The 23,282-nt window shown below is 42.5% G+C and overlaps 1 protein-coding gene across 3 annotated transcripts in view; it reads right to left on the bottom strand.

The window, feature by feature from the left end:
* The window catches only part of THSD4 (thrombospondin type 1 domain containing 4), a 564,963-nt gene that overhangs the window by 8,464 nt on the left and 533,217 nt on the right, over window positions 1-23,282 (bottom strand). For all 3 annotated transcript variants that reach the window (XM_025472293.3, XM_049104441.1, XM_025472294.3), the window contains 5 exons: window positions 22,315-22,519; window positions 21,611-21,784; window positions 12,987-13,160; window positions 6,454-6,633; window positions 2,191-2,335 (listed from right to left, as the gene is read on the bottom strand). In XM_025472293.3, the coding sequence (XP_025328078.1) occupies window positions 2,191-2,335; window positions 6,454-6,633; window positions 12,987-13,160; window positions 21,611-21,784; window positions 22,315-22,519 (878 nt within the window). The remainder of the gene's footprint in view (window positions 1-2,190; window positions 2,336-6,453; window positions 6,634-12,986; window positions 13,161-21,610; window positions 21,785-22,314; window positions 22,520-23,282) is intronic.

The raw sequence follows: 23,282 nt of genomic DNA, 5'->3' as shown, positions 1-23,282 counted from the left end.
CAATTCTAAGGATCTGGTAATTTGGACTGTCTTTAATTATCCTGGCCTGGGCAGAGACAAGTAGACAAATATATATATATATATATATATATATATATATATATATATATATATATATATATAGTGTTTCCAGTGTTGCATTATAGTGTACTCTTTTCAAAAACAATTTATGTAACAATTTGGGATCCACATTTAAAGCAAGTTTTAATTATGTGTTGCCAATGTAAGGTTAATGGAGGTGACATCTAGTTGGAATACGTTTGTGCGCATGAATCAGCAATGGTACTTCTGTCACTATTGCTTCCTCCTGGCTGGACATTTTCTTTTTATATTGATTGTATCCCACTCTAATAAGGAATGTTTCACATTTTCCTCACAATCATTGCTCATTCTTCCTCTTTTCTTTTCTCCTTTTCTTCCAACTTGGGTTATGATGCCTGTGAGGTTAATTTTATGTGTCAACTTTACTGGTGATGGGGAGCCCAGATGAAACATTATTTCTGGGTGTGTCTGTGAAGGTGTTTCTGGATGAGATCAGCACTTGAATTGATGGACCCAGTAAACCAGGTGGCCCTCCCCACTGTAGATGGGACTCACCCACTGAAGGTCTGCATAGAACATAAAACAGAGGAAGGAGGAATTTACCCCTTTCCTGTCTCACTGCTTGAGCTGGACATTTCATGTCATCTTCTCCTGCCTTGGACTGAGATTTACACCATCAACTCCCCTGGTTCTCAGGCTTTCAAGACTCAAGACTGAATTATACCAGCAACTTCCCTGAGTTTCCAGCTTGTGACTGCTAGATTGTGGGACTTCCCCACTTCTGCATTCATGTGAACCAATTTCTCATAATGAATATCTATCTATCTATCTATCTATCTATCTATCTATCTATCTATCCTACCCACCCACTTATCCATCCATCTATCCATCCTATTGGTTCTGGTTCTCTAGAGAACCTTGACTAATACAATGTCCTTAGTAGGAGAAATGTTTATTATGTTACAGTTTTACATTAAGCAATAAGGCCTCTGAATTTTGTGTCTAGCTTATGAAGGCTTACTCAACCCCAAGATATATATTTTTTCTGATATTTTTACATTATGTTTTCTATGCAAGGATCTTTTTTTTCTTTTTAGATTTTATTTATTTATGAGAGTCACAGAGAGAGAGGCAGAGGCACAGACAGCGGGAGAAGCAGGCTCCTCACAGGGAACCTGACGTGGGACTCCATCCTGGGATGGGGATCACGCCCTGAGCCCAGGGCTCAATTGCTGAGCCACCCAGGTGTCCCATTGCAAGAATCTTAATCCTTTAGGCATTAATGTTTATATATGGCACAAAGCAAGATTTAAAATGTTTTGCTTTGTTTTTTCAAACGGATCTTTGATTATCTAAATACAATGGAAGTCTCTCCTTTCCCTGCTTCCTTAACATTAGGCCTTTATCATACTTCACTTTCTTTGTACATCAGAATTCTGTATTGTAACACCATACCCCTGTCTCTTCCTGAATTTCTGTATTTTATAATGTGTTCAAATATACGATAAGGCAATAAATCTGAACATATATCAAACCTCATGAATTATCTTTTATCCTTTAAAATTTGACAGAATTTTTTTAAAAATTTATTTTTAAAATCATCTCTACACCCAACGTGGGGCTTGAACTCATGACTCCAAGATCAAAAGTTGTATCCTCCATGGACTGAGCCAGCCAGGTGCCCCCCTCTTTATAGTACTGAGTGTTTCCATCCAGGAATAGTAAGTCTCTCTATTCATTCACATTTCTTATTAGGTTCTATACTGAGGTTTTCTTATTTTTAACTATTATTTAACAACTTTTTTTCTAAATAGGTTTAGACCTTTCTTATTAATTTTCTTCCTTACACTGTTTTGCATAGTAAAAGTTGAAATCTCACTACTTCGATCTTAAAGATAATGGAACCAAATCTCTGAAATCACTACTACTTTAATCAATTCACATTTAAGTTGGGAGGATGGCTTGGATCACCACCCATGACCAGTCATCTTAAGCTATGAAACTTACCATACTGAATGACCTCCTGAATCCCACGATTATGCACAAGGTCACATAGAGACCTGGACGGGCTTGGCATTTTCATACCAGGGAACTTGCTGGGGTCTAAGAAGGGTCTATATTTTCTCCAAGATAGGAATCCCTACTTACCAACTTCAGGGACACAGTCCTGAGGGTTGCATGATTCTTTCTCTTCTGGCTTCAACTGAGGGTCACAGAGATTACTTAGGGTCATGTCATCTGACAGGCAGCGCACTTCTCGGACCCGGAAGCCGCCCTGGCAGCTCTTGGAACACTGCATGGCGATAAAAGGAGAGAGTTAGATTTCTAGCACACTGGAGCAGCAGATACTGGAAAGTTTCAAACATCTTCAAAAGGAGACCAAATACTAAAACAAACTCCCATGCACCAACCAGCATCAATAACAATCAACACATGGCCAATTGTGTCCCATCTACACCCCACTCATGTCTACTCCACTCCTATTTTGAGGCAAATCTAGACATCACATCACTTCTTCTATAAGATTTCAGTTTGTAGCTCTAAAACACAAAAACTCTTAAAAAGTTATACTTCTAGAAAAGTCGTACATCTAGAAATTAACAATATGTGCTTATCTTCAAAAATATATTCAGAGTTCCTATTTCCACTTCTCTTGTGAATCTCAAATTTTTAATACAGTTTTTTTTTGAATCAGGATCCACATCAAATTTGCACATTACAGTTGGTTGACAGAGCTTTTAGGGCTCTTTACAATCTATAAGTTCACTCCCATTGCCTATCCCCCCTTTGTACTCTATTGTCTGGAGTAATTGAGTCATTTGGCTTGTACAGTTTCCCATAGTCAGGATTTTACTGACTGCATATGCATCATACAGTTTATCATCATTCTCTAGCCTCTGCATTTCCTGTAGATTGGAAGTTGGGTATAAAAGAGGCCCTAACAGGTTTGGTTTGGTTTTTTTGTGGTGAGATTGCTTCATTGGATGTGTGTGGTTGTCTCTGTTTTGGAGATGTCAGCAGCCATGGATGTGCAATGTCCAGATCCATTAATTCACTTGTTGTTGAAGAATGGTGGTAAAACTCTATCATCTCTTCTTCTTTTATTAGCTAGGAAATGGAAGTAATCCCTGTCCCCATCCCTACATATATTTGCTCTTTGGTATACCCACTGGTTCAGCTTGTTTAGGAAAGACAAAGTAAATGCCTGATTACTTTCCTTTATTTATGTCTTCAGAGTAATGAGATGGTTTCCCTAATGTTTTCTAATGGTGGATCCTCCAATTAGTTTTTTTTTTTTTATTATTAGACACTTCCTATCAATGGATGGGTTCAAACATATATGATGTATTTAATTCAATCTATGTCAATGATTATCTTTACTGATGCTCACTGATGTCTCCTCAGTGGCTAATCTGAGCCCCTAAAACTTGGTACATGAATCCTTTGGGCATGAATTCAATTGTCTTTGAGAACTTCCTTGCCACGTGGTATAAAAAGATATTCCAATCTAATTTGTACATATATGGTCCCAAGCCTGGAATCAGCTATTTATCTAAGAATTCCTGGCTGCTTTTAGTAGAGAGTGGTATTTTCAAGCCACATTTTGGCTGATAGGCATGCTCTTTGCTACTGGGTTGGCCATTGTTTCTAGGCTCTTTCAATGGATAAATAGGTAAAACTGGGAAAATTTTTTTTTTTTATAATTTGTGAGTTCACAGTGATATTGCTAATTCAAATTCAGGAAAACAGGATTTTCACTTAAACCTCTTCTATCTCACCTGTATCTTCATTCACCTGAGTTGAGAATCCTGTTTCTCAAGGATACTAAGGAAATTAGAAAGAAAACAGAAAGACACTACCATATTATCATATATATTATCATAATGTAAGTTACTCGTTTACTTTATCACACACTATCCACCCAACTATCTCAGATTACAGTACAACACTCTCACTAAAAATATGATTATTGCAAACAGTATACACATTTTCCAATAATTCTCTTGGTCCTTAGGGATGGACAAAGTACTGGGGTGTTTTTTTTTCTTTTGTTTGTTTGTTTCAGTCAGCTCCACACTCAGTGTGGAGCCCAACACAGAGCTTGAACTCATGACCCTGAGATCAAGACCTCAGCTGAGATCAATAGTCGAATGCCCAACTGACTGAGCCACGCAGGCCCAGATAACTGTGTTTTAAAACCACTTGTGACAGTGCCGATGCTGCCAACTGGATACGTGTTTAGGTTAATTTGTTTCATTATATTTTCCATTTTTAGGGATTGCTTTTTTCAAATTCAATTTTGTTTTATAATAATCTAAATACCAGTTTACTGAGCTCAAAACTCAAGTTTATAAAACAAGACATATTAAAAGATATCTTACTGTCTTTGCTATTATCATAGCCATTTATTTCATATTTGTTTCAGTTTATTTATTTTTGAATTTATATACAGAAAAAGTCACTTATTGGTGGTGTACAGTTCTATGAGCTTTGAGTTGCGTATTTCCTGCAGGAAATATGATCCAAAAGTTTCATCAGACACAGCAGATCCTCTTGTGCTGTAGTGAGACTCATCCCACTCCATCCTTTGGCAATCACTGATGTGGTCTCTGTTCCTGTGGTTTTTCTCTTTCTCAGAATATAAAAATGGAATCATACAACATGTAGCTTTTGGGGTCTTTCTTTTACTTAGCAAAATGCATCTGAAGCTCAGCCATGTCAGTGCATTTGCTCTTGTTGTTGAGTACTCTCTGTGGCTTGGATGTACTGCAGTTTGTTTATCACCTAAGTTGGGTTGAGGCACATCTGAGTTTCCAGCCAGATGTTTTAGGAGGTCATCTCCTCTGACTTGACCTGGTGAACTTGGCCCTTTCTAGACCCTCCAAACCAAAGGGCAAAATAACATGGTGATCTGTTCTTGCATTCTCAAAGGCTGTGGCCAACATCAAAACAGGTGAATTCCATGTCCCAGAAGCAGATAACACACCTTTCAAACGCAACACCTCCTGTGTTCCCATTTGCCTTTGAGGTGTAGTTTAACCTGTGCCCAAAGGCTATTATCACAGGAGCAGGCCTACACTGTAGGGAAACAGAATTCTCAGCTTTTATACATATATTTCATAAGCAAAATCCCTTTTATCTCCTTTGCATGATTCTGAGAAAGGCTCTGACCTCTTCTCTGGCCTCACCTACAGGCTCTGCTTGGTGATCTTCAGTGACAAAAGGCAGAATGAACCTCTGCTTCCCCTTAACATTCCATGACATGGTTTCAGAAATGATGCCCTAGAAAGTTTTCTGTATTAGGAAGTTTTTTTTTTTTTTAAGATTTTATTTATTCATGAGAGACACACAAAGAGAGGCAGAGACACAGGCAGAGGGAGAAGCAGGCTCCCTAAGGGGAGCCCGATGTGGGACTTGATCCCAGGACCCCAGGATCATGACCTGAGCTGAAGGCAGATGCTCAACCACTGAGCCACCCAGGTACCCCAGGAAGGTTTTTGAAAAAAAAAATTATATCCCTATTTTCATCCTTTCCCATTTTGTTCCTTCATTACCTATTTCTGTATTAATTCTGTCTCTCTCTGTATCTTCACCTACACACTATCCTTTCTTCTCACAAAAAGGATTTGAGAGGTCTTAAGAAATACTTAGTGGATTACAAGATTTATTTTTTTAAAAAAGGGTGAGAAGACTGGAGCAAAAAAAAAGTAAAAGTAGGAAAAAGAGAGAAAAGCTGGGGAACATTAGCATACAAAATCCGCTTTGTAAGGTCTCATAAATTCTTAGAGATGGGCCATAGTTTTGGCTCTGAGTTTCCAAGTGGCCAATTCAAAGAGAAAAACAAGATGAATCTCATAATCTACAATCCATAATGTCTGCAAGATTAGAAAAAAAGTACACCCACACACAGATTCCCGAGACCTGACAGAAATTCCTTCAGTGAGTTTTGCAATGAGATCGCTGCACGGTGTAGTAGTCTCAAGAGCATCCTCAAATGCCTTCAGCTGTTGATCCTCTGCAACAGCATTTCTCAAAATTCAGTCCAAGGTCACCTGTATTCAAGTCACTAAGGAGCTTGTTCAAAATGCAAATTCCTTAGCTAGGGTGGACGTGGAATCCATCTTTTCAAACAAGATCCCAGTTGATTCTTATGCACACTGAGAATGAGAGTCACTGATTCATGGCCTCTCCAGTTTAGAGGTCAAGATGGTCCCAGCCTCTGGCTCTTCCCACCAAGCAGGCTATGTCCAGAGGTGTCCCAACAGTGACGGTCTAGAGTAGGCCACTGTAGAGAATCTACTCGAGGGCTGAGCCCAGTGCCCGACACACAGTAGGTGTCTGGATGTCTATGGGAGGAAGGCAGAAGAATGATGTACTAATGCAATCTCTATCAAGAGCGCCATGACTTACCATGCTCCATTCTGTGTTAAACCATTTGGCCCCGCAAGGCTTGAGGTGGCATGATTGCTGGCTGGGGGGCTTCTCCAGGAAGGAACATTCATAGGGATCCAGCACTTCAAAGGTGTCTGTGTTCTTCCTAACACAAATCACCTCCCTCTGTTGGGTCCCACTCCCACACTCGACGGAACACTGGAGAAAAATCAGAGAAGGATGGGTGTCACATGACGAAAAGGGGATGAGAACATCAAGGGACGGCTCTGAGTGTTTTCTATCATCAATTCAGTCATGATGAGCCCAGGGGCACCTGGAAAATGTAGCTGGATAAGGTGCTGCGGGTGGATTCTGGTTTTCCTAAGACCTCTGTGTCGGGAATGGAGAGTGGGTGCCCTGTGTTATATTATAGCACCAGGTTGCTGGTCACTGAGATCATGGTGCCTTCTGTGAGATTGAAATGGTTTCTTTTAGGCCACCTCTTTAGATGCCCCTTCCCCTGGCACACACAGCAGGGCACACCAGCCTGTCAGTTTGGTTGTTCTTGTCCAGTAGATTCAACACTTCTCACTATAACACAATGGACTACCATTCTGTTCCATCTGCTGGGCCTCAGTGGGTGGATACTGGGAACGAGTTTAGTCTCTCAGCGCCTGCACACTTGTGGACAAAGGGTTACATTAAAATTCTTTGGGACACACAAAGCTGAGAATATCCCAGACTGGGGACAATATCCCGTTGGTCAGCCCTCCCCACCCAACAGGTGGCCGGCAGGAAGCCTTTGACTGTGGCATCCAAGCTTCTCACTTCCCAGCTTGGTGGGAAGCTGCTTGAGAAGGTAGTCACACAAAGAGGGGGGTCCGAGAATTGCACGTGTTGGGGTGTTTCATTAGTGTACAGAAACATGACGTGTATAATTGCTCACAACTTGTTTTATTTAGTATCTATTACTTTGTAAAGTGTTTTCTGTTCATGTGTGGTTTACTCTTAATACTTCTGGATTACAGAATTTTAAGGCTGTGATCCATATACTTCTAGAGGCTTTAAATACTCTATCTTTATAAAAAGCCTCTCACAATTTCTTCAGTTGAAAGTCTTAACATTAGCTTTGCTGTCTATATGCAGGAACATAGTCAAATAGAAACAGGGAAAACCCCACCCATATCTACGGAAGAAAAAGGCAACCCCAAACCAATAGACTGTGGTCTGTTAGTCACACAGGACATAATAAACATCACCCTCAGCAGTTTCCACTTAATGCCCTTCTCTTGGGGGAGACATCTTCCTACAACATCCAGAGAACAAGTCTTCTTGGTCTGTTTTTCCTATTTTATTCCATGTGAGTTAATGACTGATTTGGAGTATATCTAGGTTTTGTTCTTCTCTTTCAAATGCCACAGACAATGACAGCATTAGATGAAGGACAGGAGTGTCTGGCTGCCAGGTGAGAAAGTCTGGCCTCCCCTATACGGGGAGTGAAAGTGTGTGCAAGGGCCCAGGGGGCAGCAGGGTTAGGACAGGAGACATGGAAACTAGTCGAGACATCGTCACTAAACAGCTGCGTCTTTGGCCAAGATATCGCACTTCCTCAGGTGTGGACTGTCTCACTTGCCAAGCGAGGGAAGCGGGGGGCTTGGAAACCTGATCTGAAAGACCTCTGACTGCTCTGAGGGTCTGTGTCTGTGCTGAGTGCTTGGCAGAGAAGCAGGCGACAAACCTTGACCCAAATCTGAAGCTGTTTTCTGCTATTTAGCAAAGTCCTTGAAGAGATTGGGTAATTAAGGGAGAAGGAGCACATATCTCAGCCTTCTACCCCAAATGGCCAGAGAGGGCACAACACATGTGTTAGGGACAAGTGAATGGATGCGTGTGGGGGGAGATGTGTGCATGCATGAAACATCTGAAAACAGGAAAGGGCACTCACGCTTGGTGGACCAGAAATTATGGGGAACATTTGAATGGTGAAAGGTGGATGGGATTAAATTGAAGGAGCACATCACAGTTCACAAGGCACGTAGAGAAGGATGCCCAGCCTAGCAGAGAGGAAACAGCTCAAGTGCTTCTGGAGAGAAAGAATACGGGGAGCAGGAGGGAGGCCTCGGGATGGTGGCAGAGTGATCAGCTAAGGTGCTGACCAGGACGAGCGGGGCTGGCCTGACTGTCCCCAGGGGGAAGAGCAGGCACCTGCCCCTACCATATCAAAGGGCGAAGTGAAGATGCTTTCAGATATTCAAGGGTTCAGAAACTTAATTACTCATGATTCTATTTGAAAGACTTACTGGGTCATGGTCTCTAATCAAATGAAAAGGAACCAGGAAGAAGACACAGCCAGGACAGATACAAACCACAGTGGGCAAAATCTGTTGTTAATAATGGAGACAGAGATTTTGGGGAATGATAAAAATGTTTTGGAATTAGACAGTGGTGATAGTTGTACAGCTTTGTGAATATACTAAACACCACTGAATCGTATACTTTTAAGAGGGTGAATTTAATGGTATGTGAATTATATGTCAATAAAAAAGATAAACTTTGGAGGGAAGAAAGCTGTTTTTAAACCTAAATCCGTATTTTCTATAAAATTCATTAACATTAATATGGAGTTAAGATCCAGATGATCTCAACATCTTTTTGGAGATATTGTGGATTGAGGAAGTGGAGGTAAATAAGTGGGGACTTATGGCTTCTGTCTTCCTTGTGGGGAGGATGTGATTACTGATGACACAGATAGAAACATGACAGTTTAAAACTCCATGCTAAAAACTTGAGTGTTATTTGTTAAGTGAATAAAAATAGGATTTATAACTTCCAAAATGTTAGAGGGGGGAAAATGGAATTAGGGAAACCTGATTTGTACAAATGTGCAGAAAGGAAAGAAGAAACAGACCAAGAAAACATGGCAATAACCTAAATAAGAAACACAAATTAAGATGGCAGGGAAAAGTCCAAACATGTAAGTGATTATAAAAAACGTGAATGGTTAAAATTTAACTCTTAAAAAAACAGACTTGCAGGTTGGATAAAAATAGACAAAACTAGTCCTGCATACAAAAGACGTTATCTTAAAAAATACATAAGAAGTTGACAAAGATACACCAGGTGAAAATCAACAATGAGAAATCAGAATAATGCAAATATTAGATAAGATATAATTTATGGAGAAAAGCATAGATGCCAGAGGTGGCATTTTAATAGGGATAACTACATCCACTGAGCAGGGATAGTGATTACATGTGTTTCTACACCTGAATAATCCCTGCAGTTGTACTTTATTTTTATTTTTTTTGCAGGTGTACTTTAGTGGATCACTGATCCAAGATGAGAGTGGAAATGTCTGCTTAGATGCGAGTGAAAATAAATCTTGACAGACACGCAGACAAGAGGGCCGCTCCCAGTGGCTAGAGACTGTGAAAGACCCCCCAGAACAAAGACAATTACAGGTGAAGTAAACCTAGAATTGGCAGGGAAGAAAAGAAACATCTGTGCATCCATCGAGGCATGAATCTAGATATTGGTGGAATACCTAAAGAGTAGGAATTGGGCTACTTGGCTCTAGATAGAAGAAAGACACCCTAAGCTTGATAGGTCTTATTCTCTTGGGCTGGTTTTCTCCACAAGCTCTCAACAAGGCCACTGGAAACACCTGTGCTCACAACTTCCCAGAGAGTCTCTTCCCTTAAGTCTACATTCAAGTCCCAGGGAAGGACTCTCCTAGGCTTGGCCTGGGTTACATGTCCACCCTGGATAGGTCACTTGTGACCAGGCTAGTGGGGTGTTCTGGATGCCAACTACCACTCAAACCACATGGATGGAAGGGACATTTATCCTCATTCTAGTGTCAAGAAATAAGCACTCACTACTTCATTTTCTTTGGGGATAACATCAGATTCCCAGGGTAGGGAGATGACAGCAGGCTCCAACACCCTTATAAATCCAGGACTAAAACCACGTCACATTCAATCACAGCCTGACCCTTCGGACAACCAGGTAATAAATGCCATGTTTCTAATCTTAGCAGAAACAAACACTGCCTTCACCCAAATTCACATCACTCTCAGTTCTCCGAGTTAGGTCTGGAATCCACAGGAGGCCCTCAAGCAAAAAAGAACCTGAATCTTGCTCCCCTCTGGGGAGATAGGATTGGTTTTGAGATTGGTAGACGTTCAAGTTGAATTGCTCTGCCTATCTTCACTGTGTAGACGCTGTCACAATTTCCCACAGGGCTCGTCCCTTTGCCTCATATCTGTGGATATTTGGTGCAATATGGCCTACCCCGAATTATCTTTGGGATTCGAGTCCTAGGTGTTTTGCTACCAATAACGACATAGAAACAGCTGGCAGACAAAATAATGAACATGGGGAAAACGAACTGATATATATTAGTAGATATTCTCATCCTTATGTTTGGATGGGGAGAGAGGCTCTGAGAGGTTGTTGCCTCAAGTCAGAAGAACCACAGAGAAACAGGGCCAGGACCAGCTATCAGCTATGCCTGACTCCGACAGCCACTTGGGTAGTGCTGCAGGTACTTGAATTCCCTTCCTTTTTGAATTTTCTATGTTTGACAGTTTGTATTATAAAAACATTAAAGGAAATTTGAGAAGAAAACATTTCCCATGTTGTTCATATAAAAATCCATTCTTTGCAGCGGCTGAGATAAAGTTCCTGTATTTTCGCATTCTGGTTCTCCCTTGTCACTATATCATGTGTACTTTCTACGTCTCCCTAATTATCACTGTTGTTGTTACATAATATTTTAATGAGTTATGATACACCGTAATATCCCTACATGCCCCACTGTCATGAACACTTCTGTTAAAAAAAGCCTTCCCCCCCCTTCTGTTAATTATTTCCTTAAAATGAATCCCCAGAAGTGAAGTGACTGGTTAAGGCAAATGAACATTTTTATGGTTCTTGACTTTTATTGCCAAATTGCTTTCCAAGGGGGTTATATCAGCTTACAAGGACGGGGAAGTCAATTTTTTTTTCAGGGTCTGTTTTTAAAGCTACTTAAAAGAAATCAAATTCTAGATGGAGCCAGAGACCCTGATAATGTATGATTCATGATCATCAGCCAAAAAGTCCTTGGAGAACCAGCCAGCCCCAAGAGCCAGTGCTAAGTGGTCCTAGAACTCAAAATACTAATGGCAATCATAATGGGGCAGTAAGAAGGAATGATCCTTTCCACATTTCTGCATTCAATTTTGGAATACTGAGGAAAAAAATCAATTGATCCATGAAATTACTTTATTAAAATATTCGGTATTATCTGTTCTTTATAAGGAACAACCTCAACTTTTCCTTTATCTGCTTCTATTTTCCCTTCAGTCTTACTGAGGTATAACCGATGAATAAAATTGCAATCTATTTAAGATGTACAAATGATGAGTTGATGTCCATATGCGTTATGAAAGGATTCTCACAATCAAGTTAATGAACACATCCATCACCTCACAGAGTTGCCTGTTTTGTACCATGTGAGATCGCTTCCCTTCTACTCTCTTAGCAGATTTCAGTGATACAGTATTACCAGTTACAGTCACCATGTTATATACTAGAATCTCAGAACTCCTTCATCTTAGAAAGTTTGCACACTCTAACCCACCTCTCCCCATGTCCCCACCCACCCCTGACCCTGGCAACTACCATTCTGCTGTTTCCCTGAGTTCTGCTTCTTTTTTTAATTTCCCCAGATTCCGCATATAAGTGATACCATGCACTATTTGTCTTTGCCTGGCCTATTTAACTTAGCATAATGTCCTTCAGGTCTACCCATGTTGTCACAAAGGGCAAGATTTCCTTCTTTTTTATGGTTGAATAATTCTCCATTCTATATGTATATAATATATATAAATACACACAATACATATGCTGTAATGTGTGTGTATATACACATAAGACATCCATAATGTATGTACACACAGACACACACACACACAGACATATCTATCTCACATCTTCCTTATCCATCCATCAACAGACACTTATGTTACTTCCAGAACTTGGCTACTGTGAATAATGCTGCTATGAACACGGGAGTGCAGGTATCTCTTTGAGATCGTGGTTTTACTTCCTTTGGATATGGATCCTATCTGTTTGTGCATCTGACACTCAAATATAGACAAAATGGGCTTTATTAACCACAATAACTGCAGCAGCAGTTATGATTTATTGTGTATTTGTTGTATGTCAGGCACTGTACTACATTCTTCATATACATTACTTCTAAAAATAACCTCACAGTGTGGTTGTTAACAACGTTTTATAGACAGAGAAACCATGCTAGATCATAAGCTACCTGTGGGCAGGGATATTTGCTTTGCTCATTGATATATTTCAAGCACTCAGAAGTGTGTAGTAAGTGCTCAAGAAATACTGTTGCCTGAACAAGGCTTTAAGAGCATAAGCAGCTTCTCCAGGGCCCCGAGTAGCACTGCTGGGATTCAAACCCAGGACACCTGGGATACACCAAGTCCTGTTTCCTGACCCCTCTGCTATGTATGCCATCTCTTACCAGGGACAGACAAACACAGCCAGCTCCGACCACTCACCTGGCTCCAGCTCCCTGCAAACCACTCCACCTTGCCCGTGCAGGGCCCGTTGTCACATGGTGTGGCCTCCGTTGGCCGGTTGTTCCCACAGCCCTCCAGGGGCAGGCTGCTGATGTGGTTGGTCATGCACACCACTGAGCGTGTCCGCACCCCAGCACCACACTCCGCTGAGCACTGCAAGACAGGAGAAGGGCACATTAGAGGGGAGGCCCCCGCAGGTTCTAATGATGTGGAGGAGGACTGAACATCTCTTTCCCTACCAACTCTTTCACCCAGGAGTCACTGACTACTTTCACGCACAGCTTACTCCATCCATTGTAGGCTATCAGTAGGTCAAACCCCCATTTCAGATTTTCTGGGAGAGTCTTCATTCCAAATATCCTGTCCCACTGTTGCAGTCGACGATCTGTCTTGACTTTTGCTTTTGAAAATATATCCAGCAGCAGAGGAATGACAGCATGAACATGTGGGCATGTTCTGGGGAGTCTGGGCTGTTCTGGGGAAGCTGGGGAAGTGAAATCCATCACCTCAACATGGCTGCCTGATATTAAGGCAGGGTGGCCTTAGTCCTGAAGGCCATAGCTGTGACGGTATTAGGAGACAGCTCCCCATAGAGGGAGAACTTGGCCTGGGAACCAAACACATCAGTGTTAATATCCCTCCTGGCAGGGTGGCCTGGGGCAAGGGACCCAGCCCCTTCCACCTCTGGCATGCTCATCTGGATGGTTGGCATAGGAACACATTACAGGTAATGAATAATGTGCTTTCCATATAGCAAGTGCTCAATACATGGTATGAGGGGCTTTAAAGGGCCAAGTTCTGTATTCCCACTCTAAGGTAGAGAAACTGAGTTAAGGTCCTCACTTAAAGCCACATAACCACCAGTGATTTCTGTCCTACAGTCATACTCTGCCCTCCTGTAGGGCCTACTAAACATATTCCTGTCATACTCCAAAGCTTGAGGAGCATTTTTCATCTGTCTTGAAGTACTTTGGGATGCTGTCTAATTTTGCTTCTCATTCTGTATGTTCAGACATTTCTGGACCTCTTTGAGTCCTTCCCAGACACCTCGCGTCCAACACGTAAAACAGTGGAACACCACCTTCACCACCATCACTACTGATACTCTTGGTTTTCCAATTTGTGCTCAGATCTCTAGAAGGATTCAAAAGTTGACTGTTTTTTTGAGTTTTTGTTTCCAACATCTAGCCAAACGTCAGGTCTCACAGATTCTGGTTTCGCCACATTTTTCCTGTCTTGTTTCTTTCTGCCCGTGGTTCCCAGCACCACTAATATTCTTCCCCTGGACTGTGGTCACAGCTTGTTGCGTAGCTTCACCACCTTTTTTAATTTGCTGGGCTTTCAGGAGCTGGGAATGCTGTGCTGAAAATCCCTCTGATGCCATCCCATTCCAACATGGACTTCCCCACCTGGCATTCAAGCTTTCCTATAAGACCACCTCAGTCAACCTCAGTCTTCTAAGCTAACTTCCATTATTCTTTCCCACACAGCTCATGCTGGACAGAGCCAGGGTCCTCCATTTCCCAATATCATGAAGCCTTCACTCTTCCTTGTCCATACTGTTCCTTCCATCTGTCTAGAGGGGTCTTCCCCTTCACCAGGACACATTAAAATCCATTAAGGCTCAGCTCCAATGCCATCTCTTCTGTGAAAACTCCTTTCACTGACAAATATATTCTTCCCAGTCTCAGAATTCTCAAGGCACTGTGCACCCTACTGTCTTCCTTTGTATTAAAGTGACTTATGTCCTACTGTACTTTTTCCTTTATAGAAGCAGGTTCAGTGAAGGCAGGGACTATTGCAGCATCTTTACTTCCTTCTCAGGTCAGCACCTTACCCATGGGCAAATCCATGAATATCAGTTGAATAAATGAATACAGACTTGGGTCCTTCCTTGCTTGTTTCTCTTCTGTCACCAGCACATTCCAACTCTGAAAGTGACCCTTTAGAGTACAACCAAAGCCCATCTTAAGGGTTTCTGCTGGGTATTCCCTTAAAAATGTTTGTTTTACCAACATTATTATTAAAAAAAAAAATAAAAGTGACATCGTTTAAATGAAATTTGAGAAAAGAAAAAACATACCACTTTGTTTCCTTACCAAAATTGCCATTTTCATTTTTGTACATTGCTATCTAGTCTTTTTTTTTTTTTTTAGATTTTATTTATTTATCCACGAGAGACACACACACACACACACACACAGAGGCAGAGACACAGGCAGAGGGAGAAGCAGGCTACCCACAGGAAGCCTGATGTGGGGCCCGATCCTTGAACCAGGATCACATCCAAATCAAAGGCAGACGCTCAACCGCTGAGCCACTCAGGGGTCCCTGCTATCTAGTCTTGTAAAGTCACAGCCTGGATGAATAACCAAACATTTATATGACCACTGCTGGGCTGGGCCTGCCTCCTCAAGGAGGAAACTCTCCGGAGCAAAGCGCCTGAAGGGGATGAGAACATGTCACCTGGAAGTATACTACATTGACCTATTTTGAATGGAAGGCACTTGAGAAACCTCAGATCCAGGAAGGGCTCTCTGCCCTCCCTATCCCTGCCTAAAAGCAGAGCATGAACTTCCTGTGGGAAATTTCCACCTAGTATCAGGAAGAAGAGAACACTTTTATAATCAGTGTTGGGGAGCTGATGCCAGGATGAGTCTAAACTAACAAACTTTACCCAAATAATCCTTATCTTCAGTTAGTTTCCCCATATATTTCTAAGCCACTTTCTTGTATTTTATTTCCTCTAGAAGCCCCAACCCCTTTCCTTTGTCTAGTCACTTCTTCAAAATTTACCAATCTTTGTTAAAATGGTATAGAAGCCCTAAAGTCTAATTGTGTCTTTGGGATTTTTTACTTCTGTCTTATGAGGCTCTCTGTGCCATGTACAAAAAAATAACATTAGATGAAATGTGTTGGCTTTTCTCCTGTTAACCTGGCTTTTGTCAGTTGAATATGCAGGCTTCAGTTGCAGAACTTAGGGTAGAGGGAAATTTTTTTTTTTTTTTCCTTCCCTATAGGCTCACAAACCCTTTGCATGACTTGCATTCTATCTTCCTTCTTATTTGGAATCTGAGCCAACAACAACAACAACAAAATCCTTTGCCACAATAATTGGAATATTCTAGGCTAAAGGGCTTTTTGTTTCAGCTGTATATTATCTGGTCTCTTTCCTAGCTTTAAACACTCAAGATATTTAAATCCTCCTGAAGAATGCAAGGCAAATTAAGTCATCTTCCTGTTTTGAACATTAAGAATATTTCTTCCCGAGTAATTTTCATTTACCTAACTTAATTTCTGCTTTCCAAACCAAGTAACATACTCACATCTGGGAATATTTCCACATACCCTCATGTGCTTCATTTAAAAGAAGAATGTGGGGTTTTTGTTGTTTTTAAAGATTTTATTTATTTATTCATGAGAGACATAGAGAGAGAGGCAGAGACATAGGCAGAGGGAGAAGCAGGTTCCCCGAGAGGAGCCCCATCTGGGACTCGATTCCAGGACCTGGGGATCATGCCCTGAGCTAAAGGCAGATGCTCAACCACTGAGCCACCCAGGTGTCCCTAAAAGAATGTTAAGGTGCCCAGACCAAGTGCCAATGAGAGAGCCTTAGAAGGATGAGCCTGTAAGGGATTTCTCCTTATTACACAACAACAGCACAAAGGCATTTCAACTTGGAAGTAGTTATCCACACTGGCCCAGGTGTGGGAAGCCTCTCAGCAGGAATGAGGGGAACGATGGGCCTCTACCAGGCAGCAGGGACCACCTTTCAAAGCCAGGCCTTGAAACACTCCCACTCACCGCCCCTGAAGGATGTGCTTGCGAGAGGGACCAAATCCTCTTGGTAAAAGGACCTGGCTCCTCACTGAACTTCTGGGCTGACCAAACACAGATACGCATGAAATTTCCAAGGAACTGTGTGGTGAGGATTGTCTTCTGGCTCCACAGACCGCTGAATGCTAAACTTGGCCCAATCGGCCCTCTCAGGACTGACTACAAGGCTCTCATGGCTATTCCTGAACTTCAGGTTCACGCATCATCTTCCGTAATTAAGTAACAGAAAGCACGACATCTTATTTCTTCTGGAAAACATCCTTAGATACTAGGTGTTACAAAATTGAGGCTGGTGGATTTTCTAAAAGTTTTTTTTTTTTTTTTTCTCTCTTGTGACTAAATATTGCCCCTGCGTTTAAAGCTGTCATTGATTTACAGAACTAAGAAGTAAATGATGCCTCTGTCTGATTAAGGCCCACCCTCAGTTAAAGGTACTGCAAGGACGCGTTTACGATGAGTCATTGAGTCAGAAAGACTACATAGCCCTGGAAGTTTAAAAGAAGAATCAGGTTTGAGTTCACAAGCTCAACTCAATTAGGTAGAGTTTAATTTAATTTAGTTTAATTTCAATGCTTTCATTGGCTCATTTGACAGAGAATGAAAGAGAGAGAGAGAGAGCACAACCAAGTGGAGAAGCAGGCTCCCTGCTGAGCCCCCAGGACGCTGGGATCATGACCTGAGCCGAAGTCAGACACTTAACAAACCGAGCTACCCAGGGGCCCCAACTGATTTTATTTTATTTTTATTTTTTATTTTATTTTAAATTGGGCAACAGGATGTCTTCTGGATCCTTAAGTATTTGTACACTTCAATCACATTTTCTTTAATTTCGCCCCCTTCACCTCTTTACGTGGAGGCTGTATCTCATTCATGCCTGGCATTATTAGGTGCTCAATACATGTTTATTCCAATGGCAAAAAAAATGGGATAGCTCAGCCTAAATCTTAACAAGGTTGACTTTTTTTTTTTTTAAATTTTTATTCATTTATGATAGTTACAGAGAGAGAGAGAGAGAGAGAGGCCAGAGACACAGGCAGAGGGAGAAGCAGGCTCCATGCACCGGGAGCCCGATGTGGGATTCGATCCCGGGTCTCCAGGATCTAGCCCTGGGCCAAAGGCAGGCACCAAACCGCTGCGCCACCCAGGGATCCCAAGGTTGACTTTTATACAAAGCCACGAGTCACATATGAAAGACTGCCACCAGCTGGTCATTTCTGGGGACTGACCCTTTTGTGAAGCTGGTGATTCAGAGGCTCATCCCTTGGTAACCAATCTCATGGAGGTCATGGTTTCAAATATGTCATCCCTTTAATGCTCATTCAGCAGTTACCAATGAGGAAACAGAGGGTCAGAGAGCAGCTTGCTCGAGGTATAATAAGACATAAGTCCTGGGGGAAGTGCTGCCGAAGCCAGTGCACCTTCCTGAAAACCACCCACACCCCCTTCTCACTCATCTACTCCAAGTGGGAACATTCGGGAATAATGTTATGTTCTGGGGGTCAATAAAGCAAAATTACCTACTTATTTACATCATAGCACTAAATTGATATGGCTTAAGATATCTTTCTGAAAAAGAACAAAGAAGTTCCCTAAACAGAAGAATAAAGTGCTCATTCTTTCCTTTATTTGGAATTTTAAGACAAGTGTTAGATCCAGCAAGTACTTAGGTTACGATGCGGAACAAATTTACATGAAAGGGAAATTTACAAGTGTTTTTTGGAGAGGAAATAAAAATAGGGGTTGATTCAGTTATAGGAGGCAAACAATAGCTTAGTCTACTTAAAAGTCATGCTTTAGGGGCACCTGGGTGGCTCAGCAGTTGAGGATCTGCCTTTGGCTCCTGTCCTGATCCTGGGGTCCCTCCCCCGCAGGGAGCCTGCTTCTCCCTCTGCCTGTGTCTCTGCCTCTCTCTGTATCTCTCATGAATAAATAAATAAAACCTTTAAAAAAATTCATGATTTAAATGTTTTTAATGTCATTAACATGCTTATAATAAATACATATATGAAAAAAGGTTACAAAATGATAGACATAGTATTATGATTTGTGTCCTTCAAATATGTATGAATACAAAAACACTATGTATGTAAAGTATGTATGAGTAGAAAAAAGCTTGACAATATAGTTTAAAAATTTTAACTTATTATCTGCTAATGAAAAGATTATAGGTATGCTCTTCTGATTTTTAAATATTTTTTTATGATGTTATATGTTACTTTATGACCAGGAAAAGTGAACATTTTTTTATCCATAACTACATTAGGTCTTTAGTTGGAAGTGCATATTATTCAAGTGAAAAATTCTTTTGAGACAACATGTTTGCAAATACACATTAAAAAAGTAGAAAATGGCTATTTACTATTTGTTAAGTAGAGATAAGTTATTAAATCTATAGTCTCATAAAAACTGTAATTAAATATTTTATTTTATTTATTTCTTATTTTTATTTATTTATTTAATTTTTTAATATTTCTTATTTTTTAAAAGATTTTATTTATTTATTCGAGAGAGAGAGAGAGAGAGAGAGAGAGAGGCAGAGACACAGGCAGAGGGAGAAGCAGGCTCCATGTGAGGAGCCCGACGTGGGACTCGATCCCGGGTCTCCAGGATCCCACCCTGGGCCTAAGGCAGTGCTAAACCGCTGAGCCCCCCAGGGATCCCCTAATTAAATATTTTAGATGAAATATTTGAGATGTATTATAAACTCAGTTGTCCTGCGCTATCTCTGTATATAGCCTTCTTTTGATTATACTGTTTGTGTTAATATAAACAATTCTCTTTATATTTTAGAATAATGATTGATGAAGATGAGGAAGCATTTACTGAAAAAATAATTTCAGCCATTTTAATCTTCATATGAGCATTCTAAACCTTGCATTTCCTCTAGTGAATGTGAACCTTTAGAAAAATTTCCAAGCTTCAGTCTATTTGAATGTATGAGTCATTGAACATTTGTAGATGAAATTACCTTAGGCCCTGCATATTCTTTATGAGGTGTCACATAATGTATTAAGGATTAAAAGGACTTAAGTGCTCTAGACTTCAAGTGATCTTGTTCCTTTTGATTCATGACAATTGGTATGATAAATTCTGTGTTTGTATCACAAACTTTTATATTATAGGATATAGCCATTTTAATGTAAGGTTTTTTTTGTATATGTGATAAAAATAATTTTTGCCCAACCTTTTTTTTCCCAAGATTTTATCCATTTATTTGACAGAGAGCGAGAGAGCGAAAGCACAAGCAGAGGGACAGCAGAGCGAGAGGGAGAAGCAGTCAGAAAGGATGCTGGCCGAGGAATCCACCCATGTGGCGGGATGGTGACGCATGGAGATTTACTCCTCTGAACTTGACATGTCGCCCCGTTGTTCACACGATGCTGGGGGGAGAGGAGGCTCCTGAGCTGTTTCCTAAGGTTCTGTGAACTCGCCTAGTCCTCTCTTCCCCTTGGACCAGTGGCCTCTGTGCCCCCTGGGAGCCCATGAGGAAGGCAGATTCTTGGGCCCACCTCTTGGTGCTGACCCAGGCTAGGCACCGTGTGTGGGTTTTCAGGTGATCTGTAGGCACACTACAGTTTGGGAGCACAGTGAGGGACTCTAAGGTGCACACCGGGCCCAACCGAGAGAAAGGTACTGAAGACAGAGCCAGCCAGTCCTGTTGACAGCTCAAGTTTCCAAGGGCTCTAGAGAATCCTGACACCCAAACCACCAAACTGTGGGCGTGGAGGCCAGTCTGCTGCCCCGAGAGCAATCTCCTGATGGCCAGTCAGGAGCTTCCATAAGAAAAGGAATGAAGCTCTTTATCTCCTCCTGGCTCTCTCTTCCCGACCCCAAGATACGCTCTGGAATTTTGCTTAGTACTTTTCCCTGCACCTTTTTTCTTATTGTGGCAAAATACATACAATAAAATTTACCATTTTAATCATTTTAAGTGTACATTTCAGTGGCATAAATTACATCTACACTGCATGCAACCATCACCATGACCCAACTCCAGAATCCTTATAAATCTTTTTTTTTTTTTTTAGGGACAGCATGCACATGCATGCATGGGAGCAAGGAGGGGAGGGGTAGAGGGAGAGAGAGAGAGAGAGAGAGAGAGAGAGAGAGAGAGACTCCCAAGCAGGCTCCATGGCCAGCGTAGCCCCACATGGGCCTCAGTCTCACAACCCTGAGATCATGACCAGAGCCGAAATCCAAGAGTTGGATGCTTAATCAACTGAGCCACCCAGTGGCCCCTAGTTTTGTCTTTGATAGATGAACTCTAGCTCTTGCTGGTTTCCTTGCACACAGGTAACTGGTGCACACATATAACTAATACGCTTCAGATGTCATCGCTGACAGCTGATGCCAAGGACCCCAAGGAGGCCAGTCTACTGGGGAGGGGAATGGTCTGTGAACTGTGCTGAGTTAGGAAGGAGGAAGGGGCCTGCCACTTGCTGGGTGACTTTTAGATGCCAGGCACTCACCAAACACGTGAGAGGCGTGATGTAATTGTTCACTTGATTTCGTATTTCAGTATTTAATATTCACATGGAGCATGAAGAACTAATTCTTTCACATCCACTGCTTACCCCTGGAGCCCCTGGGTCTTTGTATAAGGACAGAAGGAATTTCCCCAAAGTCAGAAATTCCCCTTGGGATTCTTAAGCTAGTGATTCACCTCCGTGGTGTTGGGGTGCCTGCAACAGACACTTGCTGCCCATCAGCTGGGCACACGGTGGTCCCGGCTGCAGAAAACCCATTCTGCCCACTGTCACGCTCACCCTTTCACTCCACTCGGTGAGGAACCAGCTCTTGGCACAGGGTCCCATGTCGCAGTTCTCAATGTCATTCGGCCGGAGCTTCATGTTGCATTCCTCATCATCAACCACGTCCCCAATGTTGCTCACACACTTCACGTCTCGGGTCCTCTGTCCCACTCCACAGGGCACTGAGCACTAAAACAGGAGGAACACGTCAGCGGGATGGGCAGCGTTACCTCCGGGGGGAGGGGGCTCTTGAGCTCTGGTGCCCTCATCCTTGCCACCTGCCACCTGAGTGGACGGCTGTGGTGAGACCCCCACAATGCCATGCTACGTGGGGAGGATCCCAGCCCTGAACACTTCACCACCTTTTCTCTAAGACCTTGGATGTCCTGCCTGTTGCTCTGGGCCTCAGCTCTGTCATCTGCAAAACAGGGGTGCAAGCTTGGAAGGAGTGGGCTTCTCATGACACACGGGACAGAGAAGACCTGTGTGCACAAGGCTCCCAGGGGCTCATCCTTAAATTCGGCTGTGGGTGACTGATACACACCAGCCTTAACTCCATCGTGCTATTGGTAGATCCTATGGTTTGCAAAACAGTCCCCCCCAGAGCCTCCTGGGATGGGGTCCCTCTAGGAGACCTCAGGGCTGTCCTGAATGAGGTCTTGGTGGTGGGCTTGGGCAGGGGGACAGCAGTGAGTCTTGGGAGGGGGAGCCCCGCGTACCGAGGTCCAGTCCGTCCGGATCTGCCACTCACTGCAGATCTTGAGCTGGCAGGTGCTGGTGGTCTCGGGCTTCTCCAGGTGCTGGCAGCGGTAGGGCTGCACGGTCAGGCTGCGGTTGGCGTACACCTGGCGGCACAGAACTTGGCGATGCTGCATGCCCAGGCCGCAGGTTTTGCTGCACTCAGACCACTCTCCGATGTCCCAGCTAGCTCAGGAACGAGAGAGCGCGACAGGGACATGTCACCTTCAGTCAGCAGGAAGACAGCCTGACCCCCACTGGCTGCACAGGACCATCAGGGTCCTTCTGGGCGGTCCTCACCCTGGAGCACTGCTTAACGGTGTGCTCAGGGCCATCGGACTCCGTGAAGGAGTGTCACTTGGTTGACATGCTAGCTACCAGTGATGAGGGCCCAGTTTTATTTTATTTTTTATTTTTTATTTTTTGAGGTCCCAGTTTTAGAAAATGAAAGAAAACCGAGAAGGTGCAGGTGATTTTTATCTAGTAAAAGACCCCCCCGAACTCCGAATATTAGTTTTCCACCCTGTAGAACATTAATTCACATTGGGACTTAGGAGCCTTGACCCAGCATTCTTTATTTTTCACGAGCTACTTACTCAGTTTCATGGTCCTCCCCTGACGTCCTGCTTTGTCACTTAGTTAAATAAGGCATCAGCACACACAATACGTAGGAGAATGTTTCTCTTAACTTTGAAACTTATGTCGGGACCCTCTTGGGGGCCCCTTCCCTCTGTTTTCCTGGACGTGTCCTCTTTATCATTCAATAACCAGCCCAAGACCTCCCCCCAGACACTTCTCCTGACTTCTCCTGGCCCATGTATTTGTGACCCTCATTCTCTCTGTTCACAGCTCACCCACAACACTGGCCACGCTGGATTGTGATTCTCCGCTTCCCTCACCAGGCTAACACATAATTGCTCCCAATCACCAAAGGTGTGTGCTCACTGCT

Source organism: Canis lupus, chromosome 30 (assembly GCF_003254725.2).
Source record: "Canis lupus dingo isolate Sandy chromosome 30, ASM325472v2, whole genome shotgun sequence".
NCBI classification, from domain to species: domain Eukaryota; kingdom Metazoa; phylum Chordata; class Mammalia; order Carnivora; family Canidae; genus Canis; species Canis lupus.
Note: the sequence above shows the minus strand (reverse complement) of the source record. Positions and strands in the feature narration are given on the sequence as shown.